Below are 27,612 nucleotides of genomic sequence, written 5' to 3' on the forward strand. Positions count from 1 at the left end.
ATATTATTATTTTTTTTTCTTATAAGTACAAAATTATTAAATAGGAATGTTAAATGATGGATAAATTAGAAATTTATGTAATTTTTTTGTTGCCGTTAACAATTTTCATCTAAATTCTAATAAAAGCAGGGTTAGATGTAAATGATTAATTTTCATATGATGTGTAAGTGTAATTTAAAGTTTTTTTTAGAAAAAAATAATTTTATCTTTTTTAGTGAAGTCTAAATGCAATAAACCCAAAATTATATTCAAACATATATACACTGGCATTCATTAAATTAATGCAAATTTAGGATCTCTTGTATGATGTAAGGCTTCATTGGCGACTAGGGATCCAAATATGAAATCATTAAGCCCAGTTAGGTTTGGGTTGGATCAGAGATATCCCCCTTCAAAGACCCAGCATGAGTTGGGCCTACGAAGAACTCAGCCCAATTTGATGGCCTTGTACAACAAGGACACTGGGCCCAATCCAATTTCCAAAACCTCGTCAACTCCAACAAGTTAATTAATTTGTATACGGTAAAATGATCATTTCCCCGCCAAATTACCAAAACTTTTTACTGTCCCTTCGCGCCAAAAGAAAAAGAGTTAACTGCGAAAATTTACCATCTCAAAATCCTTGGCGCCAATGTTCATCGACATCCCCACTCTAATCCCCCCACCTCTCTCCTTCCCTCTCATTCTTCCATTTCCAGAATTTCTCTGGGTTGCTGCTCACCTTTTCCTATTCTACTCTATCAGAATTTTACGCTTTTTACTTCTTTCTTCTCTAGTTTTTTTTCGGTTGGAGAGAAGCCATGGAAGCGGAATCAGCGGAGGAAAAAGAAAGTGAGGTGAAAGCGATCGTTGGTTCTGGAACCTCAGAAACCGACATCCGGAGCGTTCTGTCTCAATGCGGCAACAACCATCGTGCAGCCACCGATCTCATTGTGCATTCACCTTCAACGCTTTCGCTAACGCCCCATTTCACTGCGCAGAAAACTCTCACTTCTGTGGGTGTGAGGATCTCAACTGTCCAGATGAATTTATCGAAGGACGTTGAGGAGTCCGAAAAGAAACCGTGTGATGAGTTGAGTACAGTAAAGCAAGAGCCGTTGAGTGTGGAAAATGGTTCAGAAGGCGAAAGAGAGAAGGGTGTTATGAAGAAGTGCGGAACGGGTGTTGGGTTGAAGGGGAGTGCGCGTGTGAATGAAGAATGTGATGTGGGTTTTGTGAAAGGTGAGGTTTATGGAGAAGAAAACCAGGTTTTAAGTGGTGAAAAATCATCTGCAACGGTGGGAAGTCGTAGGCTGAGTTTTGAGGAGTGGTTAAGTTTGCATCATCCTGGAAAGAAACAAGAGGAAAAACAGGGTATAACTGGTGGTGCCAATGCTGAGGTTAGAGTTAAAGAGGAGCCTAATGTAGATACAGAGAGTAAAACTTTGATTCTAGTAAAGGAAGAAGCGAAGGAGGTGATCAGTGTACAGCCATTGAGTGCAAGAAAATTATCTGATGATGAGTATAGAAGGATCCAATCTGGGCATATTAACACTAAGCCTAAAAGGGCGAGGGTAGAAGAAATGAGTTTAAGTTCTCTGGTGATTGAGGACGGGGATTTTCCGGAGGAGCCTGATTGGTTGTTGGTGGGGAGGACGGTGATTACAGGGCTCTCAACCACAAAAGGGAGAAAATTGGAGAACAATGAGATCGTACATTTTGCTTTTCCAAATGCTGATGTGAGGAGTAAGAGTAGTTCTCATTTTATGAGTGCAAAGGCTTCTAATGCTGCCTCTGCTATTGTTCGTTTCTCAACAAAAAGATTCGGAGAGGTACTCTCTGAACATTATGTCTGATCATTTGACTTTAAGTTTCAGTTATTATTTGAAGTTTGAACTCTTGATAGAGGTATCACTCTATGTGATGAAATTAATTCATGGCTTTTATGCCTTCATAAACTTTCTTTGTGACATTGTTTTACATAATTTCTTATATACTACCACTAGTTTTTGTTCTTTCTTTTATTATTATTATTATTATTATTTTTGACAAAATCTTTGCATGCTATATGACTATGTGGTCTTTGCTAAGGAATTTGAAGGGCTTTTAATTCCTGTTCAGATAAGTTACCTGGTGATTTGATTCAATATTATCTTGCTCATCAACTGGGGCTAGCCTGCTGGTTGATTTGGATTTTTTACATGTCAGTGCTTAGTTTATCTAATCTAGTGTATGATGTTTGAGGTTTTATCTAATAGAGCTCTGACATTCTTCTTTGAGCTTGTATTGTCAGATTGGCCGTTTACCGATGGAATGGGCAAAATGCCTTGTTCCACTTGTAAATTCATCAAAGGTGAAAGTTCTTGGTCGTTGTATAGCTGCTCCAGTTGATCTTCATCTTATGCAAGAGATTATGTTATATGTCAGGTAAAAGTTTCTGGAAATTACTTTAGCACTGGTCCTTCATGCATGCATGTGGCTTCTTACCTTTCTCATTAGTGCCTATCTCAGGTCTACTTGACCACCAAAGTCTAACTAGATATTCAGTAATGTTTACATCTGGTCTTGTGATTTGGCCTTGCAGCTTCTACATTCATCATTCTGTCTTTCTGGAAGGAGATAAATCATCTTGGAAGTTGGAGCCTACAAATATTGATGCCACCACATATCCTCTCTTAACATTGTTTAAACTGCTGAAAGTCAAGCCATCTCAAAAGGTACCAGCTGCCTCTAAATAGTTAATGACTCAAAAGTATCAGTATCGACCAATTTCCTCTCCCTGTTTTGGAATTTATCATTATTGTGTGCCCATTTTCAACAGGCAGAATTCACACCAGATGACCTTGATTCTCGGAAGCGCTCACTAAAATTAGATGTATGTATACTAAGTTATTATTCTATTTCTTGGACCTTTTCTCTTTTAGCAGCAGATGGTATATATACTGCATTGGGCTTGTCTTGTCTGCCTTTTGACTATATCAAAAGGTTCTCTAAAAGTGCTTTATGGATTTTATAACCTGTAATTAATCTGCATCATGTTGTTCTTCAGAATTGATTGCCAAATCCTGGCTAATTCAGATGTGGCACTACTTTATAGGCTATGTGGAAATGAAATGTTATAGTCGTACAGCATCTCAAAGCAAAGCAATTTTGTTGATTTTGTATAAATTCTTCAGGATGATTCAGATGACACTGCAGCAGTTTTGCCCTTGGTGAAGAAGAGAAAGGGTTGTCAACTTCAAGATCAGAACAAAGATGAGCAAGCTATTACTGAAACATCCTTGAATAAGCTTGTTGGTGCTGTAGATATGTATAACTTAGAGGTATAATAAATAACTAGTCCCATGCCTTTTGGATTTCATACTATTTAATCTTGCATTCATCTCTCCTCATGTTTCCTGAACACCATAGGAAATGGAGCCTCCAGAAACTCTTACTTGTGATTTAAGGCCATACCAGAAGCAGGCACTTTACTGGATGTCTGAATTGGAGACAGGTGCAAGTGCAGAAGAAACAGAGAAGACTCTTCATCCATGCTGGGCAGCTTATCGTGTGTGCGATGAGTATGAACTTCACCACTTCTCTTTAAAGCACTAAGTGACATAAAGCAGAATTAGCCTATTCCAATTTAGAGTTAAACACATTTTCTTTCAAGTTAGATTAGAACCACGTCTATTTCCATGTAGATTGATCTTTCTTCTTGACAGGAGAGCTCCAGCAATTTACGTGAATATGTTTTCTGGGGAAGCAACCACACAATTTCCTTCTGCCACACAGATGGCAAGAGGAGGGGTAAGTTTGGCATTTTCATTCTTGAAAAATCAAAGAGTGCAGTAGTTCCAAACTTGTTGCCTATATACTCAATAAAGATGTGTGCGGTCTATTTCTGGACTGGTCGTTTATTATCCATCATTTTCTGCTAATCTTAGTTTTCCAATTAATTTCTTGCACATGAGAGGATTCTATCTCTTATTTTCTAACTGGATGAGGGTATATGCAGATTCTGGCAGATGCAATGGGTCTTGGGAAAACCGTGATGACAATTGCTTTGATACTGGCAAGAAGAGGTCGTGGTACCCGAGTAGATCAACAAGTAATCACTGAAGGGGAAACCAAGATTGAACATATTAAGATTAGCCAGACCACTGAAGCTTCAAAGAAAGCAAATGGTGGCACCCTCATTGTTTGTCCAATGGCTTTACTCGGCCAATGGAAGGTGAACCATCAAAACGAGCCCTAAAGAGAGTTCCTTTGGATGGGTGTTGTATCATATAAGCCCCTAAAGCAATTTTGATGTCCCTCTTTATTGTTCCCCAGGATGAGCTTGAAACCCATTCAAAGCCAGACAGCATTTCTGTTTTTGTTCATTATGGTGGGGAAAGAGCCAACGACCCTAAGGTGATAGCAGAACCTGATGTGGTCTTGACCACATATGGTGTGCTGACCTCAGCATATAAAAATGTAAGCATTCTGAAAGAGGCCAATGAACAGGGTAAAAAAAAGGGCCAAGAACAAACTTTTACGAAAGCAGACTTTATTATCTATTAAGGCTTTATAACAAACTTATGTCACTCAATACTGCTTTTGACGCTTATTTCCATCCTTTGATGAGTGATTTTGATTGATGCATGTGATACAGGATTCCATTAACAGCATATTCCACCAAGTTGAATGGTATCGTGTGGTGTTAGACGAAGCCCACACAATTAAATCATCAAAGACTCAAGGTGCTCAGGCTGCATTTGGACTGTCCTCATATTGCCGCTGGTGTCTTACTGGCACTCCTCTTCAGGTATGCTCTTTTCTATACAGCTTTATGTATTTCACTGTTTACATGCTTCATGATTGCCTTTTGATTAGATGAGCGAATCTCATTTTAACATTTGTTTGATACTATTAATTTTCATTTTGATGAATTCTGATTGTATTACATGTAGCTTTGTATGATTCTCTGGTGATCTATTTTCTTTTTGCTAACACTACATCCTTTTATTTTCTATGACATTTATGGATTTATCATTATTGATGCAGAATAATTTGGAAGACCTGTACAGCCTCTTGTGCTTCTTGCATGTCGAACCATGGTGCAACTGGGCATGGTATGAAATCAATATTACTGGAGTTTAATTTGCATTTTTCTTTATATAAATTAGCTGACACCAGAATGTACTTCTAATCCTTAAAAATAGTGAATATGCCAAAATTTCTGCAAATTATTCAGCGTTTTAAGGCCAAGATGGATTTACTGCACTGTTCCATTTCTTTAATTTTTACACTGTTAGGTGGAACAAGTTGATTCAGAGGCCTTATGAGAATGGTGATAAGAGAGGTCTGAAATTGGTTAAGGCGATTCTGAGGCCACTAATGCTGAGGAGAACAAAGGAGTCCAAGGATAAAGAAGGAAGGTGAGATCACATTTTCTTGACAGTTTCTTTTCTTTGTTTTATCGACTTTGAGAAAGGCTGCTGATTGCTAGCATACTGATACTCTTTGCCTGTACACAGGCCCATTCTTGTTCTCCCACCGACTGATATCCAAGTTGTCGAATGTGAGCAATCAGAAGCCGAGCATGACTTTTATGGTGCTCTCTTTAAGAGATCAAAAGTAAGTTCCTTGCTGGAAACTCGTGATTCTTGGCAATATGCAGAGCAAATATCAGATTATGGTTATCTATCCTGAATGCGATCCTGAGTATAGTGGACTATTTGGGTGATCAGATTGTATGCAACTCTTTGGCAATCCATAGCAATTCTTATGCATAGAGAATGATGTTGAAATTTTTTTGTGAAACAAACAGGTTCAATTCGACCAATTTGTTGCTCAAGGCAAAGTTCTCCATAACTATGCAAATATTCTTGAGCTGTTACTACGACTGAGGCAATGTTGCAACCATCCATTCCTTGTTATGAGGTAAGAACATAAGTCAACATTCTCCTTGAATGAATGAAAATGCCCTGCTTACTCTCTCTCCTAATAAGAATCATCCCTGACTTGTCTGCAGCCGAGGTGATACACAAGAATATGCAGACCTGAACAAGCTAGCAAGAAGGTTCCTTCAATCCCACCCTGATTCAACGAGCCAGACTGGCCCGTCTCGAGCATATGTTGAAGAAGTCGTGGAGGGTCTTCGGAATGGTGAAAATGCAGAATGCCCCATTTGCCTCGAGTCTGCTGATGACCCTGTTTTGACACCATGCGCACATAGGATGTGCAGAGAGTGCCTTCTATCAAGCTGGCGAAGTACAGTTGTTGGGCTCTGTCCCATCTGTCGGCAGGTGCTCAGCAAAACCGAACTCATCACATGTCCCACTGCAAGCAGGTTTAGAATTGATGTTGAAAAGAACTGGAAGGAGTCATCCAAGATATCCAAGCTCTTGGATTGCTTGGAACACATGCGCAACTCGGGTTCTGGTGAAAAGAGCATCATTTTTAGCCAGTGGACTTCATTCTTGGATCTTTTAGAAATTCCACTCAAGAGGAGAAATTTTGGATTCTTGAGGTTTGATGGGAAGTTGGCGCAGAAACAAAGGGAGAAGGTCTTGCATGAGTTTGCTGAGACTAAACACAAAAGGGTAAACACTACAAATTCCTGTGTAACAGAACCAATGCTTCCTATTCACTCATCCATGACAAATAACATTTTCTTTTTCACATTTTTAGATACTATTGATGTCACTTAAAGCAGGTGGTGTGGGCTTGAACTTGACTGCTGCTTCCAATGTCTTTCTAATGGTATCTACAGCTTCATTTTCTCGGTCAAATTTACACCCCACTTTTTTCCTTCTTTTTCTCATGTTTTGATGGCTAAATTTGATACATTGTATGCATGCAGGATCCATGGTGGAATCCTGCAGTAGAGGAGCAAGCCATCATGAGAATTCATCGGATTGGCCAAAAGCGGATTGTTCGTGTCCGGAGATTCATCGTCAAGGTAACAGTTTCCCTTCACATGTTACTTTCTTGGATTCAACATCTACAGTGACTAGTCTCCTAGTGGACCAAAAAAGAATCAAGAACTGTACACTTTCAAGTCCAGCACATTGATTGATTGTATCTACGTCCTCTATACTTAATTCTGATTAGATTTTCTTCTTTAAATTTTATTAGTTTGTGCAAAATAGCATTCTTGGAAAGAAACTTGTGCGCTTTGGACCTATGCATAGTAGGTCACACAAATGCACACGCCAAAAAAAAGGAAAGAAAGAAAATGAGATGGATATGTCAATCTGAATCTTCTATTTTGTTATGCATTTCATTTAATATATACAGGTCGTATGTATAAAATATCTCTTGAAATTTATAAGTAATTTTAATTTTGTATATGTGATGTGTATATATTATCAAGTTACTACTGAGTTATTGCCTCGATTTTTATGTAAATTCTAAAATGTTATAGGATACAGTAGAAGAGCGTATGCAACAAGTCCAAGCGAGGAAGCAAAGGATGATAGCCGGAGCCCTAACCGATGAGGAAGTCCGGTCGGCGAGAATTGAGGAACTTAAAATGCTTTTCCGTTAAATATATTCCCTTGATCACAATTATTTAGTTTTGTTAATTTATCATTGGGTTGAAAAATCATGGTTAAGGGTGGAGGGCAATTTTTGTATAAATTTAACTACTTTGTTTATATAGCGCTAATGATCTGTACAGGCAAACTCGTCTCTTTCTTTATGTGCCTCATTTCATTGATTTTGTCCAAAATTTTCTTGGTACAAACAGCTTAGTTTTAGACTGATGAGGAATGTTCCTGATTATAATAAAATGATATGTCACGAAATCTTACTATTATAGATTGAGTGATGGTATTTTTCAGCGGTATATGATTATATTAATATTTTATTTTTTATTTAAAATATCAGTATAATTAAGAATAATAAAAATAAATTATAATAATTTTGACAAAGTATGAATATCTGCATGTGTGTTGGAATTAGGACACTTAATTTTGAATATGTTTATGGATTTTCAGGCTTAGCTATTATTTAAGACATCATTGACGGGTTATGGTACGTTTGAATAAAATCCATTAATTTCAATCAAAATTTTAACTTGTTGAATTGATCAATGATCAATAACAACAAAAATCTGGGCCAGAAAGGTCAGAAAGTATTCCAATTTCTTTGCAGCAATCATCTATCTGTCCAAAATTTATCATTTTATTTCTTTTTCCATCGTTGGATTGAAAATTTAAAATAAAGAAATCATACAACTAATAATAGAAGTTGGATGCAGCTCACATGAGTAGCAATCCAATTTGAATATAAATTATAAAATTATATAAAGCAATATCACTATAATTATTTTATAATAATTATATTATTGTCAATTTCAATATCATGAAATGATGCAACCAATACATTACAGATGATATGCCAATGATATCTTAAATTAGTGCTTAAAATTAAAATATAAAGAAATTTAAAATTATGTGATTGAATTCGTATAAATCTACTTTATTTATGTAAATTAATGTATGAATCAAGTGGGTACATTTCTTAATTCATTGAGATATTAAAATAATGGTTACTGAAAAAATAAAAAAGAGAAAAGGAGAGATAAAAAGGTGTGTCATAAGCAGACAATGATGATAACCCACCAAATCTCCACCTCACGTGCACTTAACATGCGCCCTTTGTTAGTTGAAGGACCACAAATAGCCACGTAGCACCATCTGAACCGTTCTCATCTCATGCACTGCAACAGAGGATTATATGAATCACGGATGCCCAGTTAGTTAACGGCAAAACTTGACGCCCGTGAGTGCCCCCGCCCGAGATTCCGTTACAATAAAGGATTACAGATTTGTTCTGGTCAAACCAATTTTAGCCGTTAGGTTGGAAAGTAGTTGCGCTTAGCTGGATTCGTTGGCGCCGTGCTGACGCCTTTCAGTATGGCTCAGCGGCTTTCTCAGCTCCACCACCACATAATTATTCTTATTTCTAATTTTTTTTTATTTTGGATAAATTCTATCAATTCTATTTTCTTGAACTTCCTAATTTGTCCCTATAAAAGAAAAGACAATTCTATTTTCTTGAACTTCCTAATTTACTTGTTGGGATTAGAGTGATTTTGTGAGTTTATTTGATCTAACCTCTTATTTTATATAAAAAAATATAATAATTTGGGAATTGACGTTAATGAAGGATTTGAGTTGAATAATTTAGCATACCTGTGGGGGTGAGACAACCCAATCGCACTCCACTGTGATATATAGGCGTTCCATCTAATAATTGTTACATAGTAAAAAATATTTATTTATTTCATTATACACTTGTTCAAGAAATATAATAAAAAGAAAACGACAATTATAGTACTAGGAGTTCAAAATAATAAATACATGTTTACTTACTATTGTTATATTAAAGTAATTCAATCTTAAATTTCTTAATGAGTAAAATTTATTTTGATACTTGATTTTTGTATTAACACCATACGGGTAATTGAGTAATTAAGAACGACTCGTTATGTATTCAAGTTTTGTCATTAATATCACTTTGATACATAAAATTCATATCTTTTACTTATTTTTTCTATTGTCAATGACCATTTTACCTTAGATACTAAAATAAAATAATTAATATACCTGATGTGCACAGGGGTCCAGTAGCACCATATGGGTCGAAAGGCTATTGTGAAATTTTAAAATCATTTGAGGACTAATATGCAAAATAGAGATTAACACTTTGATATTTAAGTTAGTAACTAAATTGCTAAAATAAAATAAAACTCAAAATAACTCGAGATAATACTGAAATAATAATGAGGAGTGCTTAGATATAGAAATGGAAGTTAAAATAAGCTAGGGGAGTGCAAAAAATAAGCAGGGAAAGTGTAGCCTTGTTGTCCGAGAGTGAAAGTGTGATAAGATAACGTGAAAGTGACTTATTTTTTGACTGCAATAAGACCTCTATTTATAGAGAGAGTTGGATATAAGCAATTTGGCGTATCAACGAAAACCCTTGAATGTTAGCTTTATAAAGGTAACAAACATCCATACCTGATCTGAAGTTATCTTTTGGTAATTATAATTGTCTGAACGAGTCTTGTCTAATCAACCTAAAAGTAGAGAATTTTATCCAGTTGATTTTGTTAATATAGAGAGCATCATTTGGAGATTCTTTAGGACATGTGTCTCGTCCATAGAGAATCTAGATGATATGGCCACCCTGCTATCTGGCGTTTAGACTTGTTGATTGATCTTATTTTTAGATCCCGTTGTATTAGTCTTAAATAAGGAAAAAGCGTTGAGCCTCTTACTATATGTTGTTCATTCAGAATGGGAATCCACTTCTTTATCTTGGGTTTTAGAAAATAAATTTGTTTGGGAGGGGGAGGGGGGAGGGGGCAAATACCAAAGAAAAAATTGCATAAACTTCAATTGATCAATATATTATCCCTTTATTTGAACCATACTTTCAATTTTATATTTGATTATTATACTTGATAATTATATTACTTTTTACTAATTTTATCATAAATATTTGTAAGTAACTTATTATTTAGTATTTAATTATATTAAACTTAAATCCAAGATTGTTTAACTTTTGAAAATTTATAATATAAAATTTAAACTCTTGAATCTAAATTTAAATTTTTGCGGTGATAAATTTTAATATCTCCAATATGAATGCAAATAAATACCTTTGACGATGAATGAAAGTACTTATGTCCCATATCTTTATTATATTTATTAGAACAAAATATAGTCCTTGACTGGACTTACTTGACTATTATATAAATTATTTAACAATATATTTTTATATGTATTAAAAATCAACATAGTAAAAAATACCAAAGTAGGAAAAATATAATAATCTTAATAATCAAATACGAATATAAAAGTAGAATGACTAAAAAATAAATGATGAAATATATTGATTGATATTTATGCAAATTTTTTAAGTATCTATATACTTTTTATATGAAAATTTAAACATAAAATAGTTATTATTTAAAAAATAATATAAATAAATTAAAAATATTAGTTAGATATCAAAATGATGTTAAGGATGCAACTAAGGTACCAATTAACTTATTTATGAATAAATCAAGAAATAAAAAGTGGTGAAAATGAGCAGCTCAACAACATTCATTTTGAGCCGAAGCCGATTCCATCAAAATCAAACATTTTTATTTGATTTTACTTCTTAACAACCTTTGACTGAAAAATCTTCCTCATTTTCAATTCCTCCTCCGAAGCGTGCACCCCACGTGCCCCTCATTTATATACCCCTCACCCCCATCTTCCCTCTCTCCCATCACCAATTCCTTCTACTCTCTCCCTATCTCTATACTGCTCCACAACAAATTTTCAAGACTTTTGGTTGCTGATATATATATGGCGGATGTTGGCAATCGGAGGCCGGGGTCCCGGCGCCAGTCGACAAGGTTGCAGAGGAGGGCGCCGGCGTCGATACAGATCAGTCCGGTGACGGAATGGAACGTGGCGATACCGCTTTTGTCGCCGTTGGTTCAGTCGCCCACATCCGATCATCCCTTGGCCGAGATCAAATCTTGTGGCAATAGTAATAAGGAATCGGCTGCCGTGGCCGACAAAGCGGTGGTGGTTACGAAGGAGTGGCAGCACCCGGCGGCGCCGTTCTATTACGAGCCGGCGCCGTTTGTGCCTTTTGTTTGCACAGGAAGTTTAGAGAGATGACAGTTGCTTTTTTCCGTTACTCGTTTTAACTCTTTATCTTTTTTGCTCGGGGTAACTATTTTTTACTGTACTACTCCACATGAATTCAGGATTTAATAGACTTTTAATTTTTTTAACCCTAATCCTTCTTCTCATCTCTATTTCTTTACCTTCTAACAATAACTTATAATAAATTCACATAAAATGACACAAAATATTCAACCACTCCCAACATAAAATCTCATCTCAATGATCGAATTTTTTATTTATTTTATCTTTTATTTTATTCAATATAGACCCTGTAAATATATAATTTTTTTCTAAAATAAAACACACAATGTCATATTTATATAAAAAAAAAAATAACGTGTGAATATTAAATAAAGTAGTATGTGGAACAGGATTTATAATAGAAAATTGAACAACTGACTCAACCATTAAACATTTCCATATTTGTTGAGATAGGACGAGAAAAGGGACAAAATGACTTGTTTAGCCATGGAGAAAATTTTTAATGACATTTTTCTTCACCATAATAACCAATGTTACTTTTTGAATCTACGTATACAATACAAATAATGACTCAAGTTACTAGTTAAAATTAAGATTGAGGACCTACGCACAAATTCAATATTATGAGTATCAGCCTCATTAAACATGTGAATATTTGTCATACTTTTGTATGATAATTTGTCTCATTTTATGTGAGTTATTACAGTATTATTAGTCATATTGATATACTAATTGAATTGACAAATTGCTTTATTATAATTTTTTTATTTATATTAATAAAAAAAGAAAAAAAAAAATCTGCATATACAACATTGGGAAACGGAAGAAATTAGAATTGGAAGTGAGAAGCAGTTCAATGAATTGGTTGTGTGATGTGTAAAGTTTATTTTATTTCCATCATCGTCCAATTAGGTTGGAATTTGAATTTGCAAATATGTGTATGCTCATGTATTGACTGTCTCCATCAGTCTTTGCAAACGTATTGAGTGTGCACTGACGACTAGTTCAAATAATTGATGTGGAGTACTAAGGTTGTGGACCTTGTCATTAATTGATGATTTTTCTTTATCCAATTAAAATTTTTGAGTCCCGTGTATACTTTTTATTACCAAAAAAGAAAAGAAAAATGGAAAAGGGAATTCTACTCCGTGGGCTTAGTTAAGGTTATCATACATAAATTGGAGCAATGGGCTTGTCCGGAGGTTTGCATGACATTTCAGATTTTGTCCCAATTTGGGGGCCACAGAAAGCCCACATAATAGGGTTGTTTTAATGCAAATCCAACAAGGATGCTTTTTCACGTGTTCAAATTTCGTTTATTACAATCATATCGTGACGTCAATTACTGATAATTATAATAATCGATTCACTAATTATTAAAGTAAAATACCAACCCATATAATAATAGGATTCAAACAAATTACGTTACAGTCATAGAGTCTTGTTTTAGCCAACTAAGTTAGGCTGCATCGACGAAAAACAAAAAACTTGGAGGATTGGAAGTTGAATATGCATGGATCCAAACATGCCTTGTTTGCCTTTTTCCCCTTCATTTCCTTGGTTTTTCCTGTTCTCCACCCCTTATCCCCTTCTCCTCTCTTTTGCCCTTTTACCTTTTCCTTTCCCTCATTATCATTTTGTGTGTGTGTGTGTGTGGGTTGTTTCCTAAAAGAATGTGCTATGTGTTATAGATAATGGTAAATCCTTTTGATTATTTAAAAGAAAAATCATAGCCTTCTTCTTTTCTTACTTTAATAAGGAAAAGTTCAACATTCCTTCAGATGAAAGATGTTAAAAGTTGAGCTAATGATTTGGGGCCAAAAGATTATGTAGAAAGAGCTAATAATTGCAATCATCAACTTAGTATATATAATTTTTTGTTATATATATAAACATCACTCAACAAAGTCCAATTGCCACAAATTTAATTTTTTAGACGATTTTTCTTCTAAAATATTATATTATTATAAAATGATATTCTGACAAGTATATACATATTCATTGTCGATTTCTACTGATGTGGGGTCCACCACAAAATACCCTAGTAGGGCAAAGGGGTTCTAGATTTTTTCGAATGGATCGATACAGTAGTTTCAATTAACATTAAATCCCTATATATATAAAATTTTATTGTTGTTTATCGTATATTTTTCGTAGTTACAAATTCACAAACCTGAACATCACATGATTTTCTTCAAAACCAATTACAGTACATTCCTATCTATAAAATTATAAATGCAAATTATCGATTAAAAACACAAACACAACCGAAATACTAAAAATTCAAAATCGGCTCACACTTTACCAATCAATCAAATAGTTATTACACATGTATTTGATTATACCTCGATGAGTAGGTCAACCAAGAACTAATCTTCAGACAACCGTGTAAAAAAAAAAATTCAAGATTGTGACTATTGAAATTTGGCAAGTGAAAATGAAATATGTAATTGCACTTGTTTTAATAGGCAACTCCCACAACTACTAAAAGAGTTGCAACTTTCCAAAGCTCACCATATTCTTCATGGAGACCAACATCAAAGAGAAACAACAATTATTTGTTCAGCTGCCCATAGAAAAAAGTATTTTAAGTAGTTATTTATTTTTATCTTAAGTTTATTCTTGAGAAAGTGTCAAATGGTCCAATTTGAAAAGCGTCTATAACGTTTTTATGTATATAGCGTGTTATACAATTTTATTTGTTGTAATTGCTTTATTTCATTTTCAGTAGGACGACTTTTACTTTTCCTCTTGCCATCTACAACACAAAGAGGGCTAAATCCAAAACCAAAAAAATAATACAAACATGTTGCTTTATATCTTCTTCTATCTATAGGATCACGGTTTTTTTTTTTTAATAATTGTTGAAGAAAATAGTTATATATAAAAATTGTAATATATATATTTATATGTGTACATTCAATTATCATAAGGATCTTTATCATTTGAATCATACAACCAACAAAAGTTTAATATTAGTGACAAAAATATCAATTATTAATTTTAAAATGGGCACGTAAATTATAATGGGCTCTCGTAAGTTCGTTATAATTATAAATATCTTCTCGTTGTTTGAAAAATTGTAAATATCCATTTGAAATTATAAATACCCTCTACAATGATCTGTCACAAGGAGGTATTTGTTAGGACATTTATAATTCTGATAAATTTTAAGATAGACCGTTGTAATTTACCCTTTTAAAATTGGCACTAAAGATATACTACAGATGAGGTCATGACATGATGATTAAAATTGAGACACGACGAACACGTACGCCGTTGTGATTCAAGTTTCATTTAACATGTGAGTGTTTTTTTTATCTTACGTGAGTTTATTATCTTATTGTTAGTTTTGTAGTTTGAATGTTATTGATGGATACATTGAAATACTGATTGATATATATATTGAGATTATAATTTAATTATCATTTATTAAAAAAATAAAGATATATATCTACATATATTATTTACCAATATATAACTCATTACTTATTAGTAAAAAGAATTTATATAAATTATCGCTATCGACAATTGTAACAGATTTATTATCATGATAACTATATTAGTGACAATTTTCATATTATAACTTATTATTTTGTAGTATTAATAATTCCGTGGGCACATGGACTTGTCAAATATTCATATTATTCCTCAAAGTACAAAAAGAAGACATAAATGTACAATTTAGTTTGGATATTTGTGGATGGTAGCTATTTAAATTCATGTTTGGCAGTATATAGTAGTTGTTAACAAATTGAAGACTTTTGGGAGGGTTATTTATCCAACTTTCTCAACACCAACACATGATTGACGCCCATGTTGACTCCAGTCAATTAATTTATATATGGAGCTGATGACTAGTCCTGTAATTAACCTAATTAAAGAGAATAATTACGTTTTATTTTAATGTCGCCCAACTCCATTTAACTGATCTTGGAGACCTGATACCCAAAAATAATTCGAAATTTAGCTAAAATTTAAATATTAAACACACAGTCTTAATATTTATACATCTGAATTATTGCGTAAAATTCACCCTATTACTAACTATTCCATGTATATTTATTACTCAACAGCACAAGTATTCGGATAATGTTATACTTCATTAATTCGGACATAATCAATATATTATATTACATCTTATTTTGTAAACAAGGCTAAATTACAACCACTTCTTATGATATTTGACATAATTATAAATAACTTCTCGTTATTTGAGAAATTACAAATACTTTTGGATTTTAACATTTGTTTTAGCAAAGTCCACTCCGTTAGTCTCTATTAGGTTTCTAACTAATTTTTATGATGAACTGACCAAAATATTTTTTTTTGAATTATAAATTATAATTTTTATATATATTTTAAATTTTTTTACAAAAAATTTATGAATCAATATGCTCTATGGATATTTACTTTATACACCCTAATATATATTTTTTTTTTACAGTTTTTCAAACATTCTCTTTTTTTTAATAATAATAATAAAAAAAAAAAGAAAATCAACAAGGGTAAAGCAGTTTCCCCCTCAACGTTAGGGGCCAATGAATTATTTTTTCATTTGTGGAAAGTATTTGTAATTTTTCGAACAACAATACTATGCAAACTTTAAGCCAATGAGGCTTAACTCAGTTGGAGAAATTGATGTCTCATGATTTTAGAGGTTATAAGTTCAAATCTCACCAGGTGCATGGGATGTTGTCTGCTGTATAACAACAGTTGTTATCTACTATAACGGTAGGTGATATTGAACATGATATGACTATTGTAATAGTCTTTGTTAGATATTAATGTCGTCAGAAATAATGGTACTTATAATCTACTTATTTCAATTAATAATAGTTCATCCCTTTTATCTAAAAAAAAAAGAAATTTATACAAACCTTACATGAAGCAGCTATAATTTACCCCCAAGCACAGAGAGTGCACATCACATGATATTTGAATCACCAAATAATTATATTTTCACATGATAAGATGCTCAAGTATAATGGCATTAGTTTTGCCAAATCCACAATTGTATTAAATATCAAAACTAGTATAAATAGGTGTTACAGGTTTCTTACCTTTGTCATTTGTTGTTGTCATGGGATATATATATATATATATCCCTATCAAGTGTTGTAAGTAGGGTTTGTCTTTTGTGAGAGCAAAGTCACCAACTCCAACTATTACTTACTTTTTGACATTACAACCCCATAACTTAGACAAGTTTCCATCTGCTAATTTGGCCTTTTCTTGTAATAAACCCATTCACTCCCAATCTCATCCACTCACCCTTCCAAGTTAGTCAGAATTGTGAAAAGGGATGTTAGAATTCAAGATTCCATAATCTTTTCCTCCTTTCACATTCCATTTTAGTTCACAACCCAAAGAAAAATTTTAATTTCTTTCCCCTTTCCCATATTCCTTTTTTTTTTTCTTTATTTTTTCAATTTTAGTATTCGTAGGTTTGTCAAAAATCCAGTCCGAATATGATATTCTAAGATCCCGTGTTACGTTTCATACTTAATCTCTCTCCCTCTATTTTTTTTAAATAAATAAAAAATTAAATTGAGTTAAATTTATAGACTCAATTAAAAGAATCTGATCGTTACAAAATGTTATACCGGTACTTTAACGTCTTTCTTGAAATATAAAGAAAAAAGAAATAGATAGTGGTAGTAGTTACAAGTTAAATTGAAAATATTACCTAAGATTAATATTAATAAAAAGTTGAAAAATATAAAATTAATAGTTTCTCTTTATGCCATTGACCTCAACAGCTTCATGATGGATTTTATGTGGTGCAGCACTTTTAACTGCCATTCACTTTCCGATTTTGTTTGCTAGAATTTGTTCAGACTTTGTTCCCCTAAAATGGTGTTTTCACTTTTCTGACCAGATAAAAGTATTATTTGCAGGCAGCCCCCAAGTACATGCACTTTGGATGTTATTTCAGACAAGCTGTGGGGCTCAACGTAATTCTTCACAAGAATTGGGGCAGATGTGATTCAACCTAATTTTTGTCTTTTCTTGTATGGAGGTAACTTTGTGTGTTTTTTTTTTTTTTTTTATATTGCAACTTGAAAAAAATTAAAGATATAAAGAACTTGTTTTCAATTTACATCAACAAGTAAAATGCTGTAATAAATTTTGACCCATTTTCAATTATTACACTTATCATATAATGAGTAAATTATAACGAGCTTCTTTAAAATTTGTCATAATTTTAAATATTTTTTATTGTTTGAAAAATTATCAATACTCCTAACTTTTAACAGTCGTCTAACTGTTAGCCCAATCATTAGTCTACATTAAGTTTTCATTTATTTTTATGGTGAACTGACCAAAATACTCTTTTAAATTGTGAAATATAATTTTACTTATTTTTTTCAAAATTTTTTGAATTTTTTTTTTTTACCAAACATGATTAGAATTTTGGGTTAGGAGAGGCCTCAAACATGTTGGATGAATTTAATTTTGAGTATCTAACTCGCACACATATATGCATATGGCTTACTAAAGACAGTCCAACCATTTTACTGTAGGTAGGTAAATATCCAACCCCTATTTTTAATGGAAGACATAAATTGAAAATGTATATTGATTTGGAGTTGAAGATTACCAGCTCTCTGCCCATTCCATTTGAATCATCTTCATAAATGCAAACCTGTAAAAGTGTCTCATCTTAATTCTTACACATTTTCTTGTAAGATTTTGACCATTATTTTCAAATTTCCTTATGTGGCTAAATCTTGAAAATAAAAGTAGAAAAAAAAAAAAAAAAAGGTCAAAAGGATATCTCCACAAACAATTTTAAAAGATTCTTCCGGGGGGATGGATTATTATTTTATTTTGAGTAAATAAAATTAAATTTATTAATATCAAATATTTATATCTAACAAAATCGATAACTATAATAATGATAAATTAGTCATTACTATCAAATTACTATTTTTATATAAAATTTACACCTGTTATGAAATTAAAATAATATCCAAACGTGTTGGTGAATTTTGAATTTGAACCCATGACGTTATAGTCATGGACTTCAATTTTGGCTACAAATTTAAAAGATTCACATACTGATTTTTATAAATAAAAATGAAAATAGTAAAAAATTAAGCATGGCCAAAAAACACAAGAGGAAAAAGGGAAAAACCAAGAAAACAAACTGAAAGTTGCAGACTTGAATTTCTCAGACAGTGATGAGGGCCATCTTCTTCAAACTGCCCTCCTTACCTTTTTGAAATAAATCATTACAAATCTCTCCCAAACACACACACACACACACACACACACAACACAGTGCATTGGAAAAGTTGCCCTTAATCTCAATCAAATCTCCTCCTCCTTTTCTTTTCCCTCCAATCTTCTTTCTTTCCACTCCTCTGTTCATCAATCAATTACACTACACTCCTTCACACAACTCTCATTCTTTTCTCCCACGCCTGCTGAAACCTCCGATTTCACACACTCACGCGCATTTTCTTCTTCTGGGCTTCTTGTTTGCACTTTTCTTGACATAAATTCATGACCCTTCAATGCCCTTTTGCTTTTTCAAGCTAAAGATACAATCTTGGCAAAAAATTTCGAGTACGCGTGTGAGACTTAGCTAGCAGCATTTGATGGTCGAATACTAGTGGAGAAGTGCTGGCCAGATCTGAAGTGGGCAACCTGTATTTCAGATCCTGTTGGCGGAAGGAGGCAGAGATGGTTGCGGAGCTTTGGATATTGAAAATGGGTAATCAGGTGAGTAGCAATTTAAAGCATGCTTTATATCTTGAGAATTCGACAAAATCCTCAAACAAAAAACAGGGAGTTCAAGAGAGACAAACTATTGGGATACTGTCTTTTGAAGTAGCTAATGTAATGTCCAAGATTATTCATTTGCACAAATCTTTGACTGATAGTGAGATCCTTAAGCTCAAGAATGAGATCTTAAAATCCGAGGGGATAAGAACCCTTGTATCTAGTGATGAAAAGCAGCTCTTAGAGCTGGCCCTTGTGGAGAAATTTGATGATTTGAATAGGGTTGCTGGCGTGGTGTCTAGGTTAGGGAAGAAATGTACAATCCCAGCACTGCAGGGGTTTGAGCATGTTTATGGGGATATTGTTTCTGGGATGATTGATATTAAGGAGCTGGGGTTTCTGGTGAAGGATATGGAGAGTATGGTTAGGAAAATGGAGCGATATGTGAGTTCCACAGCCAGTTTGTACACCGAAATGGAGGTCATGAATGAACTTGAGGTTGCCACCAAAAAGTTTCAGCAGAACCAGCATGAGGAGAGTAGGAAAGCTTTTGAGCAGAAGTTGACATGGCAGAAGCAAGATGTGAGTCATTTAAAGGATGTTTCGCTCTGGAACCAGACGTATGATAAGATTGTTGAGCTGTTGGCAAGAACTGTGTGTACAATTTGTGCACGTATGTATGTTGTGTTTGGAGATGCCTATTCAAGAGGGGATGTTTCTAGTGCTTCAATTTTGGGATCACAAGTTGGTCTTAGCGGGAGTTTGAGGCGTGTGAAGCAGAACCCTGGGCAGAAATCAGGTCAGTTGGATGTAGGGAGAGTGATCCAAAAGGATGGTAGTTTGACAAAGTCCATTTCGTCCAAGCATGATGATTATTGTCATTCAGGGCCAATTGTAAAAGAAGGATTGGAGAAGAGAACCCTAAGCTTAAGACCCAAAGTGGGAATCCAGAAGAATGATGGACGCTTGTTTCGTCCAGAAGATTTCAATTTTGCTTGTGGTACAGGACCGGGGAGGATGTTTATGGAATGTTTAAGTCTCAGTAGTTCTGCTTCCAAGGTGGATGATGACGACGATCATGTGAGTTATGATGATCAAAGTAGTCAAGTTTCGGGCCATTTTAGTGTGCCAAGTGTTGCTAAGAGAGAGCATCCGAATCTATCCGGTTGTTTTATTCATGCCATCAATTCCAATCCTTTCAATGGAGGCCAGAGGCAGTCGAATGGCAGTCTGATAGATGGCTCAAAGTTCAGTCCGAAGAGTAGTCTGCTGGTTTACGCGCCTCCTACTACTGTAGGAGGCTCTGCTTTAGCCTTGCACTATGCCAACGTAATCATTGTCTTAGAGAAACTGCTCCGCTACCCACATCTGGTTGGTGATGAGGCTAGAGATGATCTCTATCAGATGCTCCCAACGAGCCTGAGAAAGACATTGAAGACTAGTTTGAAGTCTTACATAAAAGATTTGGCTATTTATGATGCTCCTCTAGCCCATGACTGGAGGGAACGGCTCGATGTAATGCTTAAGTGGCTCGCCCCATTAGCACACAACATGATCAGGTGGCAAAGCGAGCGTAACTTCGAGCAACAGCAAATTGTCACGAGGACGAACGTTCTTTTGCTTCAGACAATATATTTCGCTGATCGAGAAAAGACGGAGGCATCCATATGCGAGTTACTTGTTGGTTTAAATTACATATGTCGATACGAGCAACAACAAAATGCATTGTTGGATTGTGCTAGTAGTTTCGATTTAGAAGACTGCATGGAGTGGCAATTGCAAGTCGGTGCTTCATTTCATCCTTGATTCTTTGCTCAGGTTTTGATTACACTGCTTTTAGTCATTGGTCGTCATTTTCTTAACTTTCCACGCTCGTGCTGTATGATAACGTAGATCGATGATAGTTCTTCTACACGTTGTGAATATCAGAGCTTTGTATATCAAAGATGTCTATTGTAAAATAGACTTGATTTCTGTATTTGATTGTAAGACATTGATATGTTTGGCTCTGAGAGTAAATACTTGCAAGTTATGATATTGAATCCCTTTCTTCAAATGCTCATTGCCTTTGTATAACTATGTAAAATTCTTAGATAGTTTTTTACTGTTTGAAATGCTGGCTTCTTTGTGCTGAGTTTCAGTTCTTTTTCTTTTGTCTGAGAATGAGATACAACAGTTTCCATCTCTCTGTCAGAATTCAGTTGTCTTGCTTGCGACATCCGAACTGGAATTGTCAAAATGATATTAATCCAAGTCCGGATTTAAACAAGCTGCGCTCAATAGTTTTGATCTTTGTTATTATTCTTATAAATCCAATCAAACCAAACTTTAAAATTATCATATGAAACATCTTGTTCTAGTTTAATGAATCTAGCTCAAATAATTGGCCTTTTCCCCATCCATTTCAATTAAATCTTCAATAATTCGGCTCATCTTTCACCTCTAAACTTAGTATTAAGGAATTTCCCATGAATGGCTCAATCTGCGTTTGATCGGCCCGATATTGCATGAACTGATGTGGAATTAGGTAAAATGCGTGTTGGGTTGGTCACCGATATTGCATGACCTGTTATCTGCAAATGGCCCGATAGGCCGATACCAACTTGATTATGGACCACCGCTCTGGGGCCTGATCCGTTATCTGGAAAAAAATTTGGATACCCCGATTAGCTTGTACAATGGCAATTTGCCCAACACATATATCAATTATACATGTCTTGTTATCAGTCATTAAGGCTATTACGGGAATTATACATCTTCAACCGTGTACATCATATACGGTACGTATTCATGAGCTGGGGTACTAGTGAAGTTGTGAATCTGTGTACTTTTTTTCGTCCAACGCTTATAAAAGGCGTGCGCGTAACTCGGGAGATGTGGAGATCAGTGGGTTTTTTTTGGGAAAAATTTAATTCAAATTGTATTGGTCAAATTTAAATAAATTATAGGATAAATTATATAATACTTTCATGTATTTTTAAAATTTAGTTAAAAATTTTCTGTATTAAAAAAATAGACAAAAAACTTTGAGCTTTACAAAGTGTTGCATACTCTCTCCCCTTCCGTTAGGTAAGTCCTCACGACATTAAAGTTTTTTTGAATTGACCATTATATCTTTCTTATAACAACTATTAATTTTTGAATATAAAAAATAAATAATCCAGATCTTAAGTAATTTAAATATATTTTTTATTTATATATTTATATAACACTATATATATATATTATAACATAATATGTATCCGTAGCGGCGACGACCACCATTACATGGGCGGCAAAGCCATTGCCACCCAGACTAGACGACGGCAACGTCTCCCACGCACAAAGAGAGTGACGCGACCATGGGGGACGACATCACCATGGATCTAGGTGATGGCTGTCACCCAAATTCAGGGTGATGTCGCCCCTAATGCTTAGGTTTTGGGCGATGAAGGTCGTGATCTTCATCGTCCATCACCAATGGAGAAAAAGGTAATAAAAAATAAAAATAACTCGTACAAACTATGCGTGTGGCTCACTCTCTGTTAGTTTTTGATGGAGAGGGAGTATCTTACTATATTTTTAGAATAACATGGAGAGTTTTTTGCCTATAAATATAATACAGGGAGATTTCAAGCTATTTTCCTAAAATATAGAGAAAATACAATATATTTACAGTATAATTTGTATATAACAAAAAAAAAATATCAATTACATCACAATTACCTCATAATTAATTTAATTAGACCAAAAATTTATTTAGCTAAGTATTTTTCATTATTTTTGTGACAACATTGGAGAAAGAGTAGACATCGAAGAAAGCAAAAGGTAATTAATTAATTAATTGTGGTTTGGTTTTGTTTAGTATAGTGGAACTCGAATTTTTGAGTGATTGTGATTCTCAATGATGTCGGAATGCGCCTTCTGTTCTGTCGCCCTTATTCCAACTCATTTCATCTTCGATTATAATTGTTAATTTTTTCGATAAACATTAGATTCATTACACAATTATTTAATACATTTAAATTTAAATATTTTATTTAATACATTAATATTTTTAAATTAACAAACATACGTTAATATATGGGATTCGAACTCAAAATATCACCATTCAAGTAAGGCTTTTATTGGCGAATTCGAACTATTAATTTAGCACCATCAAGAATTTATTTTGGGACCGTAACTTTTTTTACGAAATAAGAATGTTGCCCGATATTTTCACTTAAGAGTTTCTCTTATTTCTTTGGTTTATATATTCATCTCATGAAATTACTACTAATTTAAATATATATCGAGGTGCTAATATTTATTTTATAGGTTATTCTTTATCTGATCAAAATCTCTCCAACAAAATTTTCATTTTTTATTATTATGGCTATTGTTGTTTCTGTTATTGATATACAAAATTTTCATTTTTTCATTCAAACGCTATTATTTCTATACAAAAAGAAAAAAAAATTAAGTGTGAGGGTTTTAAAATAACTAATTTTAATCCTCAAAATGTGTCTTTATTTTTTTTTAAAAAAAAATTAATACTACTAGTGTGTGGGTGTGTATTACATGTTCGTGCGTCTGCGCAATGGAGGTCCGGCCTCCGTCTGATATGTCGGGGCACGAGACAGCGACGTGCTCTCCACCTGCCCACTCTAACAGGACCCCACCCATTCTTAAACCCTAATTTATGTGCAAGCTCACCCCTAAATTTTACACACAAATCAATAGCTCCACCGGGGAGTGAGCATAATCCATTAGATGCATATGTATAATTTGATTTTTTTTATCATCTATATTATATAAAATAAAATCTGATCTTATCAATTTTTTATTGTCCTAATTTATATTTTAATTCATTCTATTTTTTTTAAAAAAAATGATCCATAAATATTAATTTAAATATTTTTTTAACTATTTTATAATTAAACTTTTCTTCCCTTTCGACCACTATTCCATATCTCTCAACCCACTACCCCATATTTTTTCTCACCTTTTTCATATTTTTCTTTTCACTCACAAATTTCCTCATTTTTAATAAATTTATAAGTTCAAATTATTTTTTTTTGTCTCTCATCATACCGTACATTTATTTCTTATCACATATTTTTTTCTTTCTCATCTTAAACTGCGTTTATATCTTTTCATAATTTTTTGTCTTAATCTCATACTTTGAATTTTTTTATATCTTAATCTCATAATTTTTTTATATCTTTTTCATAATTCATACGGGGATTGCGTGCAACAACGACTAATTAAATAATCAAAATTGATAAAATGAATGAATCTTAAAAGTGCATTAGTTAAAAGGTATTTATGGAACTATTAATTAAAAAAACATACAAGGGATAAATACACCGCCTCCTTTGAGGTTTCGTACAATTACATATAATCATATGTAATTTGAAAAATTATATTTAGTAGTATTCTTGATTATTATAATAAATATATTTCTCCATTAGTCAAAATTTATGAAAGTAGTTGATATTAGCAGAAAAGTTAAACAAAAATTTTTATTTATCCTATATTGATTTATAATCTATTTATTTCAAGTTAAATATTTTTTTTTGACCAATTTATCTTTAGAAAAATAAATATATATCTTATCACATACATTAACGTGTGAGAATTCACATATAAAAATAAATTTATCAAAAAAGAAATAATTAAATTATCGAATAAGTAATTAGACTAAAAATATATACTTTTTTAAATCCTATATATTATAATAAAGAATAACTTTAGGTCTCCAAATCACTAAACGGGCATATGAAAACATAGGAAAAGATAGAGCATAGTATATAGTACTATAGCATTAGCCTTCCAATAAATTATATATATTTCTGCCTTCTTTATTCTCTCTTCTCCTTTGTTCTTGATACTGCAATCCGATTAGGGTTTCTTTTCTCCACTTAGATCACTCATTTGATTTCTTTTCAGTTCATAGACTATAATATGAGCAATATTCCAAGCTCCAATTCTTGTAATTTTTACTTTGTATTAGATCATATATATTAAGAACAAGTGGTACTAGGGTTTTGAATTTTCTGTTTGGGGTCATAGTCAATTGTCAAAAGAGTTGAACGAAAAACGAAGATCAACCCACAAAGTAATTATAGATCTTTCTTCTTCGTTTCCAGCTCATAATCCGATCGATCGATCAAAATTTGCAAGCCTGGCAAATCGGTGGTGGACTGGAGTTCAGGTGGGCTTGCCGGGGATTGAACCGGCATCCCTGGTGAGTAGCAAGCGAGAAATGGAGCTCTCCATCAATGAAAAGAGCGGCGGCGGAAGCAGTAGCCGTGGCGAGGACGATGACGACAAAGATGGAGGCGGGGACGAGCCGAGAGAAGGTGCCGTGGAAGTGGGCAACCGCCGCCCCCGCGGCCGACCTCCTGGTTCGAAGAACAAACCGAAACCTCCGATTTTCGTAACCCGGGACAGCCCCAACGCCTTACGCAGCCACGTCATGGAAATTGCCGGCGGAACCGACGTGGCAGAGAGCATAGCCCAGTTCGCCCGCCGCCGCCAGCGCGGCGTCTGTGTGCTCAGCGGCAACGGTTCAGTCGCCAACGTCACTATACGGCAGCCTGCTGCGCCGGGTGCGGCGGTTGCTCTCCATGGCCGGTTCGAGATACTTTCTTTAACCGGGGCTTTTCTGCCAGGTCCAGCGCCGCCAGGAGCCACCGGTTTAACGGTTTACTTGGCCGGTGGACAGGGGCAGGTGGTGGGGGGAAGTGTGGTGGGGCCACTGGTGGCAGCAGGGCCCGTAATGGTGATTGCGGCAACTTTTGCTAATGCAACCTACGAGAGATTGCCTCTTGAAGAGGAGGAGGAGGGTGGGAGCTCAGGCCAGCAGGGGGGAGGGGGGAGTGGTGGTGCAGCCGGTTCTCCACCGGGAATGGGAGGACAACAGCAGCATCAGCATGGGATGGGTGACCCCTCATCTTTGCCAATTTACAATTTGACACCAAATTTAATGCCAAATGGAGGGCAGATGAATCATGATGCATACGGTTGGGGACATCCACCTCGCCCGCCATACTGACTCAGAGATAAGGTAAAATTTCCAGAAGAAAAAATTATCAGTTTCTATGTTGTATTAATTTAGACATAGGATTATGTGTAGCCATATATATATATATATAGAGAGAGAGAGAGAGACAGAGAGAGTTTTATGTATATGTATATATATATATATATATATATTTAACTTGTATGCTTTTCCTTCCTGCAGCAGTTCAATTTGCAATAATAGAAATGGTTTGCTTGGAATTCTCCTTGTTAATTCTACTGTCTTTGCAACAAATACATACAAGAGTTTTAATTTCTGTGTGTGTGTGTGTGTTTTATATCAATTGTTTTATAGCATGTAATATGAAATTTTGTATTAGTTCTGACACATATATATAGATTAATATATATATGGTAGCTGCAGAAGTAGAATGTTATTTGCAGTAGTGCTGCCATAGTTGTATTTCCACTTTGTTATTTCAGAACGATCGAATCAATATCTCTTATAATAATTAATTTCTTGATGATTAATTCTGTGTGATGAGTTATAGCAATTAACATGGCTCATAAGTCAGCTTCTCATCAATTTGCACACTCTCTGTTTGTTTAACATGTATAGTATTTTGACCACAGAGAGAGCGGTTCTGATGATTTCAAACTCAGATTTTACAGGCCCACCTAACCTAAATGTGATAATTTTTGTTCTATACGGATTAATTTTCGTAATTTAATCTTATAATTAACTTTCAATATTTGGCATTTTTAGTCCCATTTTACAGAAAACTCCTATTATGAAGCTTATATGCCCGGCACATGTAATTTTTGAGCAAAAAATGATTAAAATCGTCAAGATTACAGGGCTAAATTTATAAAAATTGATTCATTTGAAAATGCATATATGTGTGTGTGTGTGTGTATGATCCAAAATTACTTTGGTATATAGTGATTGGAGACCAAGTGAAAGCTAAGGGTTCAAGGCCAGAAAAAATCAATTTTGTCCAATATTGTTATAATATTCATTACATGCAAAATTGTTATTCATAAACTTTGCTAATTCTTTTATCAATATCAATTAATTAATAAGTAATGAACAAATGGAGTAATTAAATCAAATAAAGAAAAGAAAGGATTGTTTCTGGTTGTCATAGGAATCATTAAAATATAGCTAATATAATTATAATAAAACACCGGGCGTGTCTTTATTTTATATTTTGTTTGGGTGTTCATTGATCATAATAATGAGGCACTTTGACCTTGGAGTTGATCT

General features: G+C 34.0%; 4 protein-coding genes across 4 annotated transcripts; all 4 read left to right on the plus strand.

Moving 5' to 3' along the window:
* The first annotated feature begins 615 nt into the window (after positions 1 to 615).
* On the plus strand, positions 616 to 7,681 carry LOC105171685 (Helicase protein with RING/U-box domain-containing protein). The gene is made up of 18 exons (XM_011092876.3): positions 616 to 1,811; positions 2,273 to 2,406; positions 2,564 to 2,696; positions 2,801 to 2,854; positions 3,156 to 3,302; positions 3,391 to 3,542; positions 3,687 to 3,771; positions 3,980 to 4,195; positions 4,297 to 4,440; positions 4,619 to 4,771; positions 5,011 to 5,078; positions 5,262 to 5,384; positions 5,484 to 5,583; positions 5,777 to 5,889; positions 5,981 to 6,551; positions 6,640 to 6,711; positions 6,812 to 6,910; positions 7,376 to 7,681. The coding sequence occupies exons 1-18, from the start codon at positions 801 to 803 to the stop codon at positions 7,496 to 7,498; spliced, it is 3,498 nt and encodes a 1,165-aa protein (XP_011091178.1). The 5' UTR covers positions 616 to 800; the 3' UTR covers positions 7,499 to 7,681.
* Positions 7,682 to 11,216: 3,535 nt separating this feature from the next.
* LOC105171684 (uncharacterized protein At4g14450, chloroplastic-like) lies at positions 11,217 to 11,761 on the plus strand. The gene has a single exon (XM_011092875.3). The coding sequence runs from the start codon at positions 11,319 to 11,321 to the stop codon at positions 11,637 to 11,639; it is 321 nt and encodes a 106-aa protein (XP_011091177.1). The 5' UTR covers positions 11,217 to 11,318; the 3' UTR covers positions 11,640 to 11,761.
* Positions 11,762 to 18,780: 7,019 nt separating this feature from the next.
* On the plus strand, positions 18,781 to 21,417 carry LOC105171682 (uncharacterized). Its single transcript, XM_011092874.3, has one exon. It carries the CDS (start codon positions 19,323 to 19,325, stop codon positions 21,165 to 21,167), a length of 1,845 nt encoding a protein of 614 aa, XP_011091176.1. The 5' UTR covers positions 18,781 to 19,322; the 3' UTR covers positions 21,168 to 21,417.
* A 3,699-nt stretch (positions 21,418 to 25,116) lies between these two features.
* LOC105171715 (AT-hook motif nuclear-localized protein 20) lies at positions 25,117 to 26,606 on the plus strand. The gene has a single exon (XM_011092919.3). The coding sequence runs from the start codon at positions 25,588 to 25,590 to the stop codon at positions 26,377 to 26,379; it is 792 nt and encodes a 263-aa protein (XP_011091221.2). The 5' UTR covers positions 25,117 to 25,587; the 3' UTR covers positions 26,380 to 26,606.
* The last annotated feature ends 1,006 nt before the right edge of the window (positions 26,607 to 27,612 follow it).

The sequence above is a fragment of the Sesamum indicum genome, linkage group LG10 (genome assembly GCF_026168435.1).
Source record: "Sesamum indicum cultivar Baizhima isolate 11 linkage group LG10, ASM2616843v1, whole genome shotgun sequence".
Classification (NCBI taxonomy): domain Eukaryota; kingdom Viridiplantae; phylum Streptophyta; class Magnoliopsida; order Lamiales; family Pedaliaceae; genus Sesamum; species Sesamum indicum.

Coding starts and splice junctions, on each gene's coding strand:
- LOC105171715 (XM_011092919.3), top strand. CDS start 25,588: ATGGAGCTCTCCATCAATGAAAAGAGCGGCGGCGGAAGCAGTAGCCGT.
- LOC105171682 (XM_011092874.3), top strand. CDS start 19,323: ATGGTTGCGGAGCTTTGGATATTGAAAATGGGTAATCAGGTGAGTAGC.
- LOC105171684 (XM_011092875.3), top strand. CDS start 11,319: ATGGCGGATGTTGGCAATCGGAGGCCGGGGTCCCGGCGCCAGTCGACA.
- LOC105171685 (XM_011092876.3), top strand. CDS start 801: ATGGAAGCGGAATCAGCGGAGGAAAAAGAAAGTGAGGTGAAAGCGATC. Junction 2,855..3,155: donor AGCGCTCACTAAAATTAGAT/GTATGTATACTA, acceptor TAAATTCTTCAG/GATGATTCAGATGACACTGC. Junction 4,441..4,618: donor TGACCTCAGCATATAAAAAT/GTAAGCATTCTG, acceptor CATGTGATACAG/GATTCCATTAACAGCATATT.